Source organism: Hippichthys cyanospilos, chromosome 12 (assembly GCF_059441005.1).
Source record: "Hippichthys cyanospilos isolate Australia breed blue-spotted pipefish chromosome 12, RoL_Hcya_1.0, whole genome shotgun sequence".
NCBI lineage: Eukaryota > Metazoa > Chordata > Actinopteri > Syngnathiformes > Syngnathidae > Hippichthys > Hippichthys cyanospilos.
The window spans coordinates 11,158,376-11,174,324 of NC_142380.1; the positions used below are offsets into that span (position 1 = coordinate 11,158,376).

Genomic DNA, 15,949 nt, shown 5'->3' on the forward strand with positions numbered 1-15,949 from the left:
GCAGAGCATGAGAAGTAGATTTGGAGCAGACAGTGTTATGCATGTTGAATTTGAATTGATTCCAATAACTTTGTATATGATTGCATAGATTTATCCAGAGCACCCATCAACCTAGAATGTGATATCTGGATTAGAGGTTGGAAGTTTGATAGATCTCTGACGCTGTGATACCAAGTCTACTGAAGCAGATAGCATCATTTCACACCCCGCACCCACCACTAAATCAGGTTGTTTTACAGCCTTTGGATGGGGGGGGGAGCATTGGGGGGGTTTGGCCTGTGCCCCTTTGAGATAACATCAGTGATGTTCTAAGTAACTTGTCTGACCTTGTAGCTTCCATTCCGGAGGGACTGGTCTAACAGACCTGGGCCTCTGGGGCAAACTGGGGCAATACCCCCAGATACAAGGAGGCTAACTCTATAGCTGTGTTGATTAATATCAAAGGTCAAATCAGTACTGTGCATCAGAGCTTCAAGAGGAATCAAGAGGAATGGAGCTGTTTTCTTTAATCAATTTCTAAGTCATAAGAAATTAACATCACAATTAAGTTCTGTCTATTATGTCCATCACAGACAAACTCTGCAGGTTTTTAAGTTGAATTGGGCAAAGAGCTTTGCTATGGCTGGCTGCATTAGTGCCTTTTTTGTGATCGATAGCTGCGGCCGCTGGGTGCTTTGCATTTATGTGGTAAGCTAAACTTGAGACGTTTCTGCGGTAAGTAAGCTATTCCTTACAAAGAATTCATATCACTCTACGTTTATGAAATGTGCCATTGGGCTGTTTTTTTAAACCTATGTATACCAACTATCGGCGCAACTCACATGCTCTTTCATTTTCATATAACTTGCCCTCCCACCCACAATAGGAGCCTATCATGATAGGCCAAGCACAATGACAGCACATCGGTGTCCACTTTAGGGCGTGATTGAACTTTGTTTTCCAACTCCAAATAATTCAAGCACAAGAAGCGCGAGTTGTCAAAACGCATACAAAATACAATAAAAACAGATGAAATCAGGCAAAATCCTTATTTAAGGCAACTTGAGCGACCTCAACTAGCAATTTGGGAATGCTGTTTTTTCACTGCAAGAATACTATTATTTTGACTAAATGGCTGGGATCAAGGGAAAAATCTGGCAAAATTAGAAGTTCGGCACTGTAACCTGTTTTATATCAGGTAAACTCTCTTTTTTTAATCAGAATCCATTTTGATGAGGGAAGACATGAACACTATTCATTTTGAACAAATTAAAGTGAGATTATAAAATATGCTTCATGACGTTAAGAAAATAAGGCTCAATTAGGATAAATTAGCACCATGGGTTTCTATTTGAAACTACTTGACCAATGACTTTTAAAAGCTCATAAAACATCTTTTCCGTGACAGCAACACTGTCCAGTATGGTAGTAAATAGTTCAAAAGAAATCAAAGGTAATATTAAGGTCAAATCAGCACTTCTGCGTGCTTAACACAACTTGAAACATCTTCATCAAACATTTAACAATTTTCTTTTCTTTGAATTGAATATGAATGAAGATATTCTACAGCCGTGGTTAAGAAACGGATGGATGGATATTTTTTTTAGCTTTATTTTTCTGGTTTCAAGATCAAAGATATCTTTTAAATATGAACTGGAAAAATAAACTTCCATTTGCCTCATGTTTTCATTCATTTCTCTGTTTTAAGACACAACAAGAAGATCCTGCCCCCCAAATTGGCCTGAAACGCGGGGCCAAGTCCAAGTCCGGTATTGAGCAAAACATAACGCCATTGAGCACGTATAGCAGCAACAACAAGGCTTCTGTGACAGAGCGCGGTCCTGTGCAAACACACCATTGCACTCAAGGAATCGTAACCAGGTGCAGGGGAGGAAATACCTGGAGCATTCCACGCAGCAGGAATGTTTTTATTAGCCCTTTTTTTTACTTTTTATTTTTATTTTTTTACAAATGTCGCCATTCGGAGGTGTGTACGCCATAAGTGCACTGCGGGCCAGATCGCTCAATCAAGGGCAAGCAGCGGCTTCAATGGAGAACCTGTGTCTCGGGCCCCGGTGGCTTATGCTATTTGGACAGCTGGCACAGTTTAGTTCGGCATGTTCAAATGCGGCCGTGGAAAGAAACATAACAGAAAGAACTCCACGTTTATTCGATACTGTCACTGCACTGCGCTCAAGGTTGATCACGAACATATCAGTGGACAACTTGCGTTCTTTTTTTTCTTTTTTTAAATACTGTCAATTCGTTGGTATCACGAACATGAAAGCTGCACGCTGCAAAGAAGCGGCATAAATCCCAGCCTTTGTGGTAAATCTTTCAAATGTCAATCAAACTTTGACGGCACGCTCTGCATGCATTAAATGTCGTCGGCCGAAATGCATAGGCGCTGTACAGTCAATGTGGTTCTCAATTGGGATGGGACGAGAAACAAATCCCATGAGAACTGGATGAGATTTTTGCAATATTTGTAATAAAAACGTTTTTTTTTTTTTCAGTTTTCAAAATGTTTTGTTTTTACTGAGCAGACGTCTACAGAATTAGCAATCTAGTGTGAAAATATAAAAATCCAAGGAGAGCCAGGTGCACTTTTCAGCGACAATGGAGATCTTTCTTAATATTTAATAGTGCAAAATGCATACAGCTCCTGTTAGCTGCTGTATATGGCCATTTTCTTTTTTTTTTGCAGTGTTCCGTGTTGGTCTCATCTGCCAACATTTTACCATCTTTTATTTCAACTGGAAAACCAAACATGATGTTGTGTAACCATGTGTTTCATGATGGACCATCAAAATGGATCACTACAGGCAATATACGGTACATCCGTGTAAAACTTGAATAAATTAAGGCATACAACGTTTTGCAAAAGAGTCATGATAACAGAAATTAGCAAAAAGTTACTTCATGTTTCCATTGATTTGTTCTTAGTTTGAAAACTGTTGGCAGACAGTTTTTTTGCCATTATGTTTAATGAGTTTCACGTTTTACACTGAGACAAACTTTTCCTTTAACGTTTTAATTTAGTCACATGAAATCGGGAGCTTTATTTTTGTCATTTCTGGGAAACATAACCGACATTTTCCTATTAAACACAAAGGCAAAAGTTAATGTTTCTCAATTTAGCATCCCTCTTATGCCTGGCATACACACATTGTTCAGTGCAATTCAGTAACAAACAATCACAACTTCGGAGTAGTTTGTCTTTGAAGAAACCTTGAAAATGGCCAAAATGACCCATAAGTGGCTGTTGCGGACCATGATGATAGACTTTGTGTCCTTTCAAGCTTAGGTTCTGAAGACTTTTTGTAAGTCTACACATGATGGACATGCATAGCATAGCGTATGGCAACTGTACAATAACTTGCTCAGTGATGAGAGAGAGAGAGAGCGAGAAAGAGGGGGGCACTCAAGAGGCCACCCACTTGTCTGCAAGTTCTGCTTTATCATATAAAAAGCGCCTTTCTTCTCACTTTGCAGAAACATAACATTTTTACAGCAAGTGGATCAGTGTGTGAATTCATGTGTGTGTGTGCGTGTGTGTGTGTGTGTGTGTGTGTGTGTGTGTGTGTGTGTGTGTGTGTGCGCGCGCTCGTGTGGTGGGTTGGTATGATTTTTAGTGTTAACAGCTAGTAAATTAGGGCCCCTGAAGTGCTTCATTGGCGCAATGATATCCACATGCAGGCATCATTATTAGCGTTAGCCACGCTGACCAGACAGAGTGCTACAGTCATAGACTTCAGTATTACAGTAATAGTGAAGTCTATGCTACAGTATATCCGCAGTTTTTAACAGTTTTTTCGGATTTGTTTTTAGCCTGTCAACAATTTTTAATGACCTTGAGTTGTTGAGTTTTCATGTATCAGATTTTAAGCATATCTGTCATCAATTTTCTATCGTACCCAGGGAAGCCGAATACCGTTTTTATGCAGACCAAGTCCAGTATGAGTACCAAACTCTTGAGTAGTGATTGATACCAAAAATGAGTAAAATTGGTACTTTTGACAAACAACTTTTCAAACCCCATGAAAACCAAGATAGTTTAAAAGAAAGCCATATTTTTCTAATATAACTTATCCCTTAAAATTTCATGAAATGAATGGCAATGTTGTTTTCTTTTATTAATCATAAAACAAATACCTAATACCTATTGACCATCTTTATTTTATCAATTTGTAATTACATCTATTTCATTCCTATCATAAATACCAGTTTTATCATTTTAGTTTTGGTAATATTTCTGAACAGAGTTTAATTGTATGCTTTCAAAATTATTATTGTACAAGTTAACTAAAAATTGGCAGAAGTTAATCACACTTATTGATGATTTGATATTAGTTTTGATCATACCCATTGGGAGTTTCCACTGCATGAATTTGAATTATATCTGCCCTCAACTATTGAAGGCGTTCATCACATCAGTTTGAAATCAAAGTTTTTATCATACATTGATAATACATTTCATCGTATTTCAAGCAAAGGTTTTTCGTCTCGATGTATTGACAGGTTTTGATGTATCACTCTTGATAATTCCAAATGATCATCATCAACATCATTTTTTGTCTTAATCATTGAGGGTTTTTTTTGTCATTTATATCAACTATTTGCAACTGTAACTTTTTGCTTCAACCTTTTGACTGTACAGTATTTAATCTAATATATAGCTATTAACAGTTCCAGACACCGTATATTTGTGTATCCAGACAAATACAGTAATCTCAACGTATGTGATATTTTTTTTTAATTACCAGCTCTTGTTACTTGCTGGCCTCTCTTCCAGGTGATTGTTGTAAGTACATAATGTTATTTGCACGAAGAAGACCGGCTTGTGCAACAGTTTGAAAGGTGTCATATACACAATATTTGTTTTCTGTGCAGAATATCATAAATTATTAGCATTAGTGAATGACATACGACATACACATAATATTGTTGTAATGAGGCTATATGGGACACTGTTTAGTGTGAACCAGACATACAGTACATAGGCTGCAAAAAAAAAAAAAAAAAAGCCTAGGGCAATGTTTGTCTCACTGACGAGACGGTATGCTGTGAAAAGGTTTCACGTTGTGATTTATGCAAATAAGCGCAATTAAGATGAAGGATTCTTTCTGTTTGGTGGCTGTCACAGCTAAACTATATTCGTCTTTTGTGATGCTAATAGGCACAACGAGACTTCCTCCAGAGAGTTTCGGCATGTTTCCCTTGGGCCAATGTGACCGATGTCAGAGTTTGGTCCGCGTTGCCCACAATAAGTTGGAAACGTTTTCAGTGAGGGTTGGACTCTGCCAAGTCTGTCTTTTGTCACATTCTATTCATAACCTTTATGGACAGAAATTCAAGGCACAGCCAAAGCGATGAGGGGCTCCGGTTTGGTGACCTCAATTTTCCACCTCTGCTTTTGGTGGATTATGGGGTATTGCTGGCTTCATCAAACTACAATCTTCAACTTTTGCTGGGGTGGTTCTCAGTCGAGTATGAAGCGGTTGGGATACAAACCAGAATCATTTAGAGTCACAGTTTAACTTAAAACTGTCCAAATCTGTTTTCAACCTCTCATCAGTAATTAGTTTATGAATTCTGTCGTCTGCCATGAAAGCATGTTGATGAACTCGAGCCGCTTATCCTCACAAGGGTCGCATGCTTGCAGGGGACACCCTGAACTGGTTGCCAGCCAATCGCAGGGCACACAGAGACGAACAATCATTTATGCACCCAATCGCACCTAAGAACAATTTAGTTTGTCAATCCACCTGCCATGCAAGTTTTTGGGGTGTGGGAGGAAGCCAGAGTACCCAGAGAGGATCCACGTGGGTTTGGGGAGAACATGCCTGAACCGTGATGTGCTAACCACTGCGCCACTGACCCTGCTGATGATTTTTTGTGTTTCAACAAAATAAGACATATGTAAACATCTACTCTTAGTTTGACCATAAACAATTCTAAATCCCAAACAATTCTAAATAAAAAAAAGTAAAATAATTTTCAATACAATTTGATGTCAAATGAAATTTTATCAGATTATTTGATGAAATAATCTATAAAATATTTGATTCTATAAATATTCAATAATGACAGCTCTAATTGGTATGTTTACATCTTATTTTGAGACTCATGCAAAACTGAGGTTTCCAGTCCAACACTTAAGAGCCATTATCCGACCAAAACTTGTCCCCATCCTGTCCGTCCTGCGACTTTTTCCCCCCACTTTTTGTACCGAAATGTTTTAGAGAAATTGGAGCGGTACTGGAATGTCAGACTGTTGGCACGTGCTTCATCTTTTAGGCTAAACATTCTCTTACTCCAAAGAGGAGAAGGAGGAAGGGGGGGGGGGGCACTTGAGGCTGAATGCTCTCATTCTCTGCCTGCGTTTGAATGTGGAGCGTGCAAGCAGGAAAAGGAGCCAAACGTGCTTCCTGAGTGGGTCCGAGAAGGGGGAAACGGCTGTAATGAGCGAGGGGTGGGCGGATAAAAATAACTAGCTATATAAGCCCAAGCGTCGGGGCCCGCTCGCTCTCAAACATTCGCTGCCTCTCACTCTAGTCAGGACGTCCCGTAAGCTCACACACACACAAACACACGCAAGCACACCGATTTTCCATGGACGTAGTAACGCAAGCGGGCCGGTCCCCCTGCCGAGGTGACGGAACGCTCCTTCTTACAGACTTGACACAGACGTGATGCATGCTTGGCGTGAACCCCACGACAACAACAACACCGTCATGGAAATTATGAGCCTGTCCATGAAGTTTTCAACCGCCTTCTATTTGCTCATAGGAGTTGCTTCAATTTATGTGGCATCAAATCGCTGCAGCAGTTTTCAAACGTACCTCTTGATCGAGGTGGAAGACAGCGAGAGTCAATGAGGTTCCCCTACTAAACACCATCAGATTCAATGGCCTACAACTTAAATTCTAGCAATTGTTTGTTAAAATTGATTCCTAATCTGTTGTTTCCTATTAGGTTTGTGTTTATTTATTTATTTTTTGTCCAATGCCTCAAATGCCATTTTTTTTATTCCTTGGTGTTCAACATGGCACTAGACTTGAGCCCTATGTGTTTTTGTGTCTTATTTGTTTTTAATGTTTTGAACTTGTGTTTATTGGTTTGAAATTGTGTTAAAATTGTTTGAAGTTTGAGTTGTATTCATGAACACCGCTTTGTTGCAGCAGTAGCTGTTGCAGGCGTTGAGAATGAGATGAATGAACTGTCAAAGAAAAATACTTTGAGTGGCATGTTCCACACCTTATTTGAATACCCTCGTTCAAAGAACTACAACTGAAGGTTCCTGGAACTGTTTCTGGAAGTGTGACAGTTTATGGAAAGCCCACTGGACAAATAAAAGGCCTAAAAAGGAATGTATGGAAATGATTGACATGGAAGAAACCCTTAGAAACAACTCTTAGATGAAGTGCGGGAGAGATTATTGGAGCAAGTTTCAAAAACCAAATGATGCATGTGACTTCAGATGGAAATGCTGCAAGATTTGTGGCAGGCAAAAAGAAAGGTCCAGTTTTGAAGAGCAACCATTTAAACACCTTGTCTTTCAATTTCACTTGCTGGAAGAGCAAATCGTCTCCTATAACTAAAAGCAGCCAGAACCTTCGGTTAATGACTTGAACCTTGTTCGAATGAGGATGATTTTAAGCAGTGAGAACACGGGGCCGCCATATGCCTCGCCCAGATTCCTGAAAGCACGCCTCAGACAACAACAAAAAAACGCTCGTGAGAAAGCGGCGAAAAAAGAAAACAATGCATCTCCACCAAATGGGCAGCCGGCGTGAAGAGCCGTCAGCGACTCGCTTAGCCATGTGACAACGCGTTGATAGCGCAGACAAGTCAACAACTGTGCTTTTACAGTTGGACATTTTTAAACATACGCATATGTACGCACACAAAAAAATTTGCGAGAAAAATACAAACTCGGGGAGGTTTTTGAAGCAAAACCTATTTAAAGCAATAGGAAATAAATAGTGACAAATATTAGATGTAAAATTCAAAGATGCTCGACAGAAAATAAAAATGGCAAAAAAATCCAGAAACAGATCATACACACACAACACACACACACACGCAAACGTGAGTTGCTCAACGATGAGAATTGCGCAAACGTGCATTCGGGAAAGACATTCTCGGTATGGCTTCTGTAGAAATGTTGCTCATTGACTTTTTGCAGCCACGGCTTCTGCTTTCTGCTGGAATGGCTGCAAAGTGAGGAATGGCCAGGTCAATAAGGCAAACTTGACAATCCCGACAAGCTGCTTGTCTTGTTCTTGACCTCGCGCCTACAGACTGGCTCAAAAAAATGAGTGAGAGAAAAGTGTTCCTAGAGGGGAAAGCAATGACTTGAATTTACAAAGTCCCAAAGATAGTTCAACCCTTCATAATCCCCATTGGTTCACTTTACCAACATTAAAGCAGCAATGCCTTGTGTTTTTTTTCTCCTATGAAAATGTCACAAGCCATTTTAATCAACACAGTTGTGAAGGATATTGAAGATTTATAAAAAAACACGAACATTGAAGAGTAAAATTGAAAAAATATAGAAAGCAATGCAAAATATTAGATGGAAAACTCTCAAAATGACTAAAATGACAAAATAAATACAAATTTATCTGAAAATGTCAAAATAAATATTTTTTAAATATAGAAAATATGAAATGTAGAAAAGTCCTACAACAGTAAAAGGTAAACGGCATCGTATTACATTTTGGATATAAAATATAATACATAAAAATTACATTGGAAAATATAAATGGACAAAACACAAAAGGAATGTAATAAAAAATTAAAATGCAAAAAACTGGGGGAAAAATAAAAATTTTGGAAAATCATGAAAAAATGAAAACATGGATATTGATATCTAAAAATGAAATTTTAAAAATATTAGGTAACAAATAAAAATGCTAATTTTATATGTGTGCATATATATATGTATATATATATATATATATATATATATATATATATATATATATATATATATATATATATATATATATATTAGAGAGAGCGAGAGAGGGATACGGTATATGGAAAGTGGAAAGATAAAAAATTGCGCTAAACTTTACATAAAACAAAAGCACTATGACAAAATAGATGACTCATTTCATAAAGCACTATAATTTATGCATCTGATTGATTTGAGTATGTTATGTCATTCATGGATAACGATACCATTGTCAGTCTTACTTGGGGGTACATGAAGGGAAGAAATGTTCCAAAAAAGCTTTTCTCATTAAAATGAACACGTTTCGGTTTTACAGCTACAGTATGCATACTTTGCGCAAATTCACAAAACGCCGGTTCTCACATGTAGGGGGAACCTATTGGCTCACACAAGTACAAATTCTTCCCGTGACATTTATGTGATTGTTTTGAACTTTCCAAACACCTGACAAGAGGTTACTACAATTATGAAGTGAGCAGCTGTTGAACTGAGTAACAAAAGGAGTAAATACAAAATGAGTCACTAGTATTAACACCAGTTAAAAATTGCGACTCATCGTTTCGCCACGCTAGCAAAGCTACCACGTGCTACTTTGACGAGTGTTATTATGCGAAACCAAACGACAGCCGCGCTTCAGCTGAGCTTACTGGATCAGAGCTTCGTGATACGCTTTCCAGTTAACACGCACACGCACTCTGAAAGTGGTGTGGAAAGCTCACAGGTGATGGCCGAACATGACAGCTGGATGCTAGGTTGAGCTGTCCGCCTGTTTGCTTACATCATCGCGCCAACTGCTCACTTCTCTCACTGCTGTGCAAAACTGAAAACCCCCTTCCCTTCACATCCTCAAAGCAACAAACATTTGGACACAAACGGTGCAGCAACTCATGCAAACAGAAACTACAGTACAAGCATTCGTTCTCCACTATGAATAAATAATACAGCATAGGTTTTATCCTTGGTTTTATTGTCCTTGGTGAAGCTTGACTATATGACAAACTATATGAATCCCACTTGAGAGGCTACTCAGCAAAGCATGCCCTGCTGCAAAATGATTGGCGGATGGATTTGGGCAGGAAAGTATTTGTGAAATCGGATTGAACTGGTTTTCAAATTGTCACTGGAATGAGCAGCACAATGGGGATGGAATTTAGTGGGAAATTATGGAAAAAATTTTTTTTCTTTATTTTATTATGGCATTGCTGCATATTTGTAATACAATTAAAGAAGAACATTTTTCATGAATCAGATCAGAGTTATATTGGAGGTTCTTGTGAAATTGTGTATAACAATGATGAAACAGAACTGAAAAGGTGTGAATTTTGAACACCTACTTTGTTCAAAAAGAGATAGAATCAAAATGGAGTGTGACAAAATAAAAAAATAAAAAATCGAACTCCACATGAATGTCTGTACATATTTAAATGTCTATTTTGATTTCTTTTATCAGTGTGTGTCTAAAAATACGTTTATAAGTCATGGTCACATTATAATGATGCATGCGTTAAGATGATCATGTTTTGCTTGGGTTATGTTTTCGTATGAGAAGCAAAGTATTTACAATGAGTAATGTGTAGAAAAATAAGAGAAGGACAGGACACGTTTTTGTACTTCTTCCCACTATCTTTGAACGTGTAAAGCACTCATCTATGACCTCCATTAATAATTCTTTTTTTCCTTTTATACCACTCTAACTGTGTATTTCAATCATGTAAGTCGTTCACATGTTCGATCAATCAATGAACGAGCTCAGCATTTTGTGTGTGTCCGAAAATGTGTACATTGCATGTACGCTCATTTCATATTTCTTTCCCAAGTACTATCAAAACTTCTTGTATCGATCATGCTGGGAAAGCAAGCTGGAGAGCTTGTTGGAGTTGTAATGTAAATCCCCCCTCCCACTACCATTAGCAAGTGAATGACATGTTACCTTAAATCGTGTTTACATCGCAGCTGCTTTTTTAGCGCGTTGGCGCCTGTTTGGACAAGCCTGCTGGGCTTCCATCTAAACCCGCTTCCATTCGTTCCCACCGCTCACGTGCGCGGCGCCACGCGCGTAACACCGCATCCGCAGCGGGCTGATTCATCAGGCACACCTTCGGATAGATACTGTGCATTTTGCAAAGTCATGGTAAGTAGTCAAATATAAGTTAAGTTTAGTGTGATCCACTCCTAACATTTAAAAAAAGAGAGAGAGAAGCAGGTATTGCTTTATGATTGGTTATCGCTCTGAAATGATGCAACATTCCCCAAATATCATCGTAGATTACATATAGGGAGAAAATATTGGAAATATGCCTTGCTTTCTGTCCAGTGTTAAAGGTCAGCAATCTTGTCACCTAATTAGACGCACAGAAGTGCAAAATTTCTATTGTTAAACTGGTGATCATCTGCCAAGCAGTTCTCTTGTTTGGATGTCTTTCAGACGTGAGCTAAACGCTGTGACCGGAATAGTTATGTTTGTGTGCGCCTACACCGATTTAAAAAAAAAAGTGTTAATTTATGTCCGTGGGCTTTTGAAAATGTTCTCATTTTTTTCAAAAGTGCATTAATCACGACGGCGATGCCCTGACAGCACCGTTTTCATCCTTGCGCCAAATTACGTAATCCTCTACGGTTGCTATACGAACCGCTTGTGTGTGTTAGAAAATGTTTCCAGGTCCAAAGTGGGCGTGTCCTAAGAAGTGCGTCATTGAGCCTACCCTTTCCCTCCCTCGCTCTCTCTCTCTCTTAATAAAGGATCTCCTCTCACTCCGACCCGACGGCCTTCAGCACTTGGGAGTTTTGCTCGCGCGCGCAACTTGAACAGAGAAGTCCCGCTTTATAAAGAGCTAAAATTACGCGACGTCGACGTGGTTTCCTGGGCGGCAAAAGAGGAGGACTTTTATAAAGTGCCGAAACTCCGTGCACCGAGAACACTTGTTGCGTGGCGGTGGAGCCGCACATCCAGTAAGCGAAGCGCACGGATTGCGCGCAGCACTTTTGGAACAAAATCACAGAGAAAACATGGCTTTATCGGGAGTGATGCTACCTTCTTTTGCCACTTTCACCAACCAAAGGGAGAAAAGCTGGGAAAACGTAAGTAAAACCGCAATTGGCTTTGCACTTGAGAGAAAAAAAAAAGTTTTGTAAAGTTGTAGCACCACAGTTAAAATGATAACTGTTCTGCGTTTGAATAAATAGTCTCGTTGCATGGCGCGTTTTTTTCCCGTTTTGTTGCGCCTGTCTCTGAATGCTTGTTTTGACCTTCCAGAGGTGGAAAGCGGAGAGCGACAACAAGTTCCCCAGCGGCAGCTGCTCCATGCTGGAGATGGTGCACGGCGTGGACAACCTGTTCCCCAGGAAGGACGACGAGGATCTGAGCAACTACTTAGATCTGGATTTTATCCTCGACGGAGCCTCCGCCTACGTGGCCCCGGCCGACCCCGGCGCTTACGCCGCGACGGACGCCGTCGCGCCGGCAGCCTTCCCCGCGGGCGAGCAGCGCTCCCCGCCACCCCCGTACGGCGCCAGCCTCATGACCGAGCTCCTGCGCTCGGACGCCGGCTACGGGGCGACGCGCAACCCGCAACAACAAGCGGTGCAGGGCCGCTTTTACGCCGCGCACTTTCCACGCCAGGACATCAAAGTTGAGCCCCCCATGGACAGTTACGGCCCCGTGTTGGGCATGGTGCCCCAAAGCTGTAGCAAAATCAAGCAGGAGGGCAACGTTTCGTGCATGATGCCCTTCGAGCAGCCGCGCTTGGCCATCTCCCCGCGGGCTGCCAGCAGCAGCATGACGCCGCCGCTCAGTCCGGACGAGCAAGCGGCAGCATCGGACCTGTGCGCTCCTATGAGCTGCTTCGCCGGCCACAAGTACCACAACAACGCCCCCTTCCAGCAGCAGCAGCAGCAGCAGCAGCAACACATACACATGGCCTATCACGGCGCGCATCACCCGGCTTTCAGCGTCTACGACGAAGCGTTGGTTATGCAACAGCAGCAGCTGCCTCCCGGCGCGCAGAGAGCGATGCTCACGCCGCCCTCCTCGCCGCTGGACCTGCTCGAGTCCAAACCCAAGCGCGGGCGCAGAACTTGGCCACGCAAGCGCACCGCCACGCACACCTGCACCTTCGCCGGATGCGGGAAGACGTACACCAAAAGCTCTCACCTCAAAGCTCACCTGCGGACGCACACAGGTAAGCTCAGCTCGCCGTTTTATGCTACGGCCATATCGGGCTCACCTCTCACCCGTGTGCGGTGCTTGATCATGTTTTGCTTTTGCTTTCTGCCAGGTGAGAAGCCGTACCACTGCAGTTGGGAAGGCTGCGGCTGGAAGTTCGCACGCTCGGACGAGCTGACGCGTCACTTCCGCAAACATACCGGACACAGGCCCTTCCAGTGTCACCTGTGCGAGCGGGCCTTCTCCAGATCTGACCACCTGGCGCTCCACATGAAGAGACACATGTAAAAGCAGCCTGCAGGACAACAACAAGAGACTCTTTGTGATGTTGCTGTTGTTTTCTTTTTTGCATTATTTAAAGTGTTCTCCACATGACCAAAGTCTCCCCCCCTTAAATCTATATAAATATATTATTTCCAATCGTGTAGCTGGTACTACTTTGGTTCTATGAGAGCAGACCAATAAGGGGCTGGCCCTTGTACTGTGTACTTAGAACTGGAATGTCTTCGACACACAAAAAAGTGCCTTTCTATGACTCTGCTACTGTTAAATAAAAAACTCATGGTGACAATCACGTTGACAGGAGTGAAACGCACACCTAGTGTATAGACAATGTTTTTCTTCCCAAAGAAAACTGCCTCCAAGGATAATTCTCTCAATCCAGCCCCTTCTGTACACTATCAGGGCTTGACGTCCTGTGCATTATTTTCTACTTAAAGTTATATAAATATGTACATGGATTTTATACTGCCAAATGTGTATTTATTGTAAATATTAAAAAAAACAAAACTGAACATCCTTCTCGCTGTCATTGCTTCTTTTACTCCAAAAAGGAGCTGCAAGCCATCACGGCAGCGGCACCTAAGTGGGTTATACATGTTGCCATTGTGTAAGCACTTTAATTTTAAAATATGAGCACTTGATTTCCACTGCTGTGATGTTTTGCAGCTGCAAAAGACACACACACACACACACACACAAACTGCAGCCACTTGCGGGCTTTAGCCTATAAATACAAACACTCCATCTCAGTAATTACAGAGGGAGCCCGGAGCCGTCTGGACAAGGAGAGGGGGGTACACGGCAAAAGCCTCATCAGGGAGCCCTTCTTCCACTCGGCTTTCTGATGCCTCCCAATTATAGTCGCACATCAAAAAGGCCCCTAATACTACAATTACACGCTGCGCTTTGAAAAGCTGCTGAGTCCAGCGTATATGCGACGTCTGTGTGGCGCACGGTGTCATTTCAGACCAACTTCAGGAGCATTAAGTGCACCCAAGAAGGCTACCAATTAGTATTTGGACAATGACAGAGTTGTCATGATTCTTCTTTTCGCCTTGATACACCACCGCGACAGATTTCAAGTATTACAAATCAAGTCGGGATTGAAGGGTAGACGTTGAGCTTTCAATTAAGATGTTTTATGAAAAAAAGAGGAATGAGCCATTTTATGCAGAGCGTTTCTTTTTCCACAAAGCGGTATAAGCTAGTTTTTTTTGATTGACTAAGACTGAGGAGTTAGTTTTATTTTCACTTCAATATTCCATTTTAAAATGTTCCACTTGTCTCCACTAGCCTGAATGCGGCTTTCTGATTAATATTGCGTTTGTGGAATATCAATTAAGCTGCAAAGTCAACCTCTCGCAATCCTTCTCAGGGGGATGCCATTTTGCCTATTGCCGTTGACAGAAAATGACATCACAGTTGCTCAGGTAACAGACAATCACAGATCGGCTTATAAATGTCACATGACCAAACACGGAAAACAGGTGAGCTATGATGGTTGTTACCTGAGCTCTGTGATGTCATTTTCAGGTGACAGGCAGTGCCAAAATGGCCACTTATTGAGATGGATAAAAAACAGGTGGATTTTGCTGCTTAATTCATATTCCACTAACACAATATTAATCAGAAAATGTAAACTAGTGGGTGCGCACAACATTATTGTACAGAAAACCTTTGATTTGTCTTCCCCTTAAAGCAGCAAGACAAGTGCACTTCCACTTGTTTTTCCCCATCTCTGGGGTTGGCCACGTTGCCTTTTGTTGTCCACTGAAAATGACATCACAGTTGGTCAGGGCTCAGGTCACGGTCTTTCTGTTCGTGCATCTCGCCACCTCACTTTGGTCTTCATGTGTAAAACATACTCTACTGGATTGCGGTGAGACCACTGATTGGGGCAATATCATGAAATGAGCGAGCTTTCTTGCGTGTGGGAAAACGTTCAAACCCCGCTGCGCAAACTAGTTCATCGCACTGCATGATGTGGTATGCCTTGGATCCGTTCCTTCTCCATACTTTTCGCTCCCCATGATTTTTGAAACAAGTTGACCCAGGTTTTCTTCTGTTCAAAGTATCCGATTCCACAAGATATCTTTGATGTTTTTCTGGCTGGCTAACCTGGTTTTCCCGTTTTTCGATGTTACCAGTGGTTTGCACTTTGTTGTCAACCCTCCATTAACATTCATGAAGGCGCCTCTACAATGTAGAGCAGCACATTCGCTCTCTGCATTTAACGCTTCCCAGAGGAGCAGTGGGCAGCAACCGTGTCGCACCCCGGGAACTGAATCCAGACTTTGTTTCTGTAGTGTGGTCACTGGAACCGACTAGAAATTGACAGATGTTTTTTTGGTTTTGATAGAAACGAGAGAAATCAGAAACTCCACACACAACGGTTATATAAAGTAAGGGGTAAAGCCAGGTTCAAGGTCAAATTAAAGGGATATTTTGATTATTTAACAATTCTAATCAGTATAAAAATGATCTTTTGTCTAATAAATGTTAAAACAATGATTTTTTTTTAATCATGATTTATACATTTAAACTGAGACAGCAAATACCAG

The 15,949-nt window shown here is 41.2% G+C and overlaps 1 protein-coding gene across 1 annotated transcript; it reads left to right on the forward strand.

Moving 5' to 3' along the window:
* The first annotated feature begins 11,710 nt into the window (after positions 1 to 11,710).
* klf2b (Kruppel like factor 2b) lies at positions 11,711 to 13,900 on the forward strand. The gene is made up of 3 exons (XM_088430518.1): positions 11,711 to 12,022; positions 12,198 to 13,122; positions 13,219 to 13,900. Exons 1-3 carry the CDS (start codon positions 11,951 to 11,953, stop codon positions 13,392 to 13,394), a joined length of 1,173 nt encoding a protein of 390 aa, XP_088286644.1. The 5' UTR covers positions 11,711 to 11,950; the 3' UTR covers positions 13,395 to 13,900.
* Positions 13,901 to 15,949: the final 2,049 nt, after the last annotated feature.

Bases quoted from the DNA above. Each gene is read 5' to 3' on its own strand.
- klf2b (XM_088430518.1), top strand. From the start codon at position 11,951: ATGGCTTTATCGGGAGTGATGCTACCTTCTTTTGCCACTTTCACCAAC. The intron at 12,023-12,197 runs GTAAGTAAAACC...TTGACCTTCCAG, and splicing joins GGGAGAAAAGCTGGGAAAAC to AGGTGGAAAGCGGAGAGCGA. The intron at 13,123-13,218 runs GTAAGCTCAGCT...GCTTTCTGCCAG, and splicing joins TCACCTGCGGACGCACACAG to GTGAGAAGCCGTACCACTGC.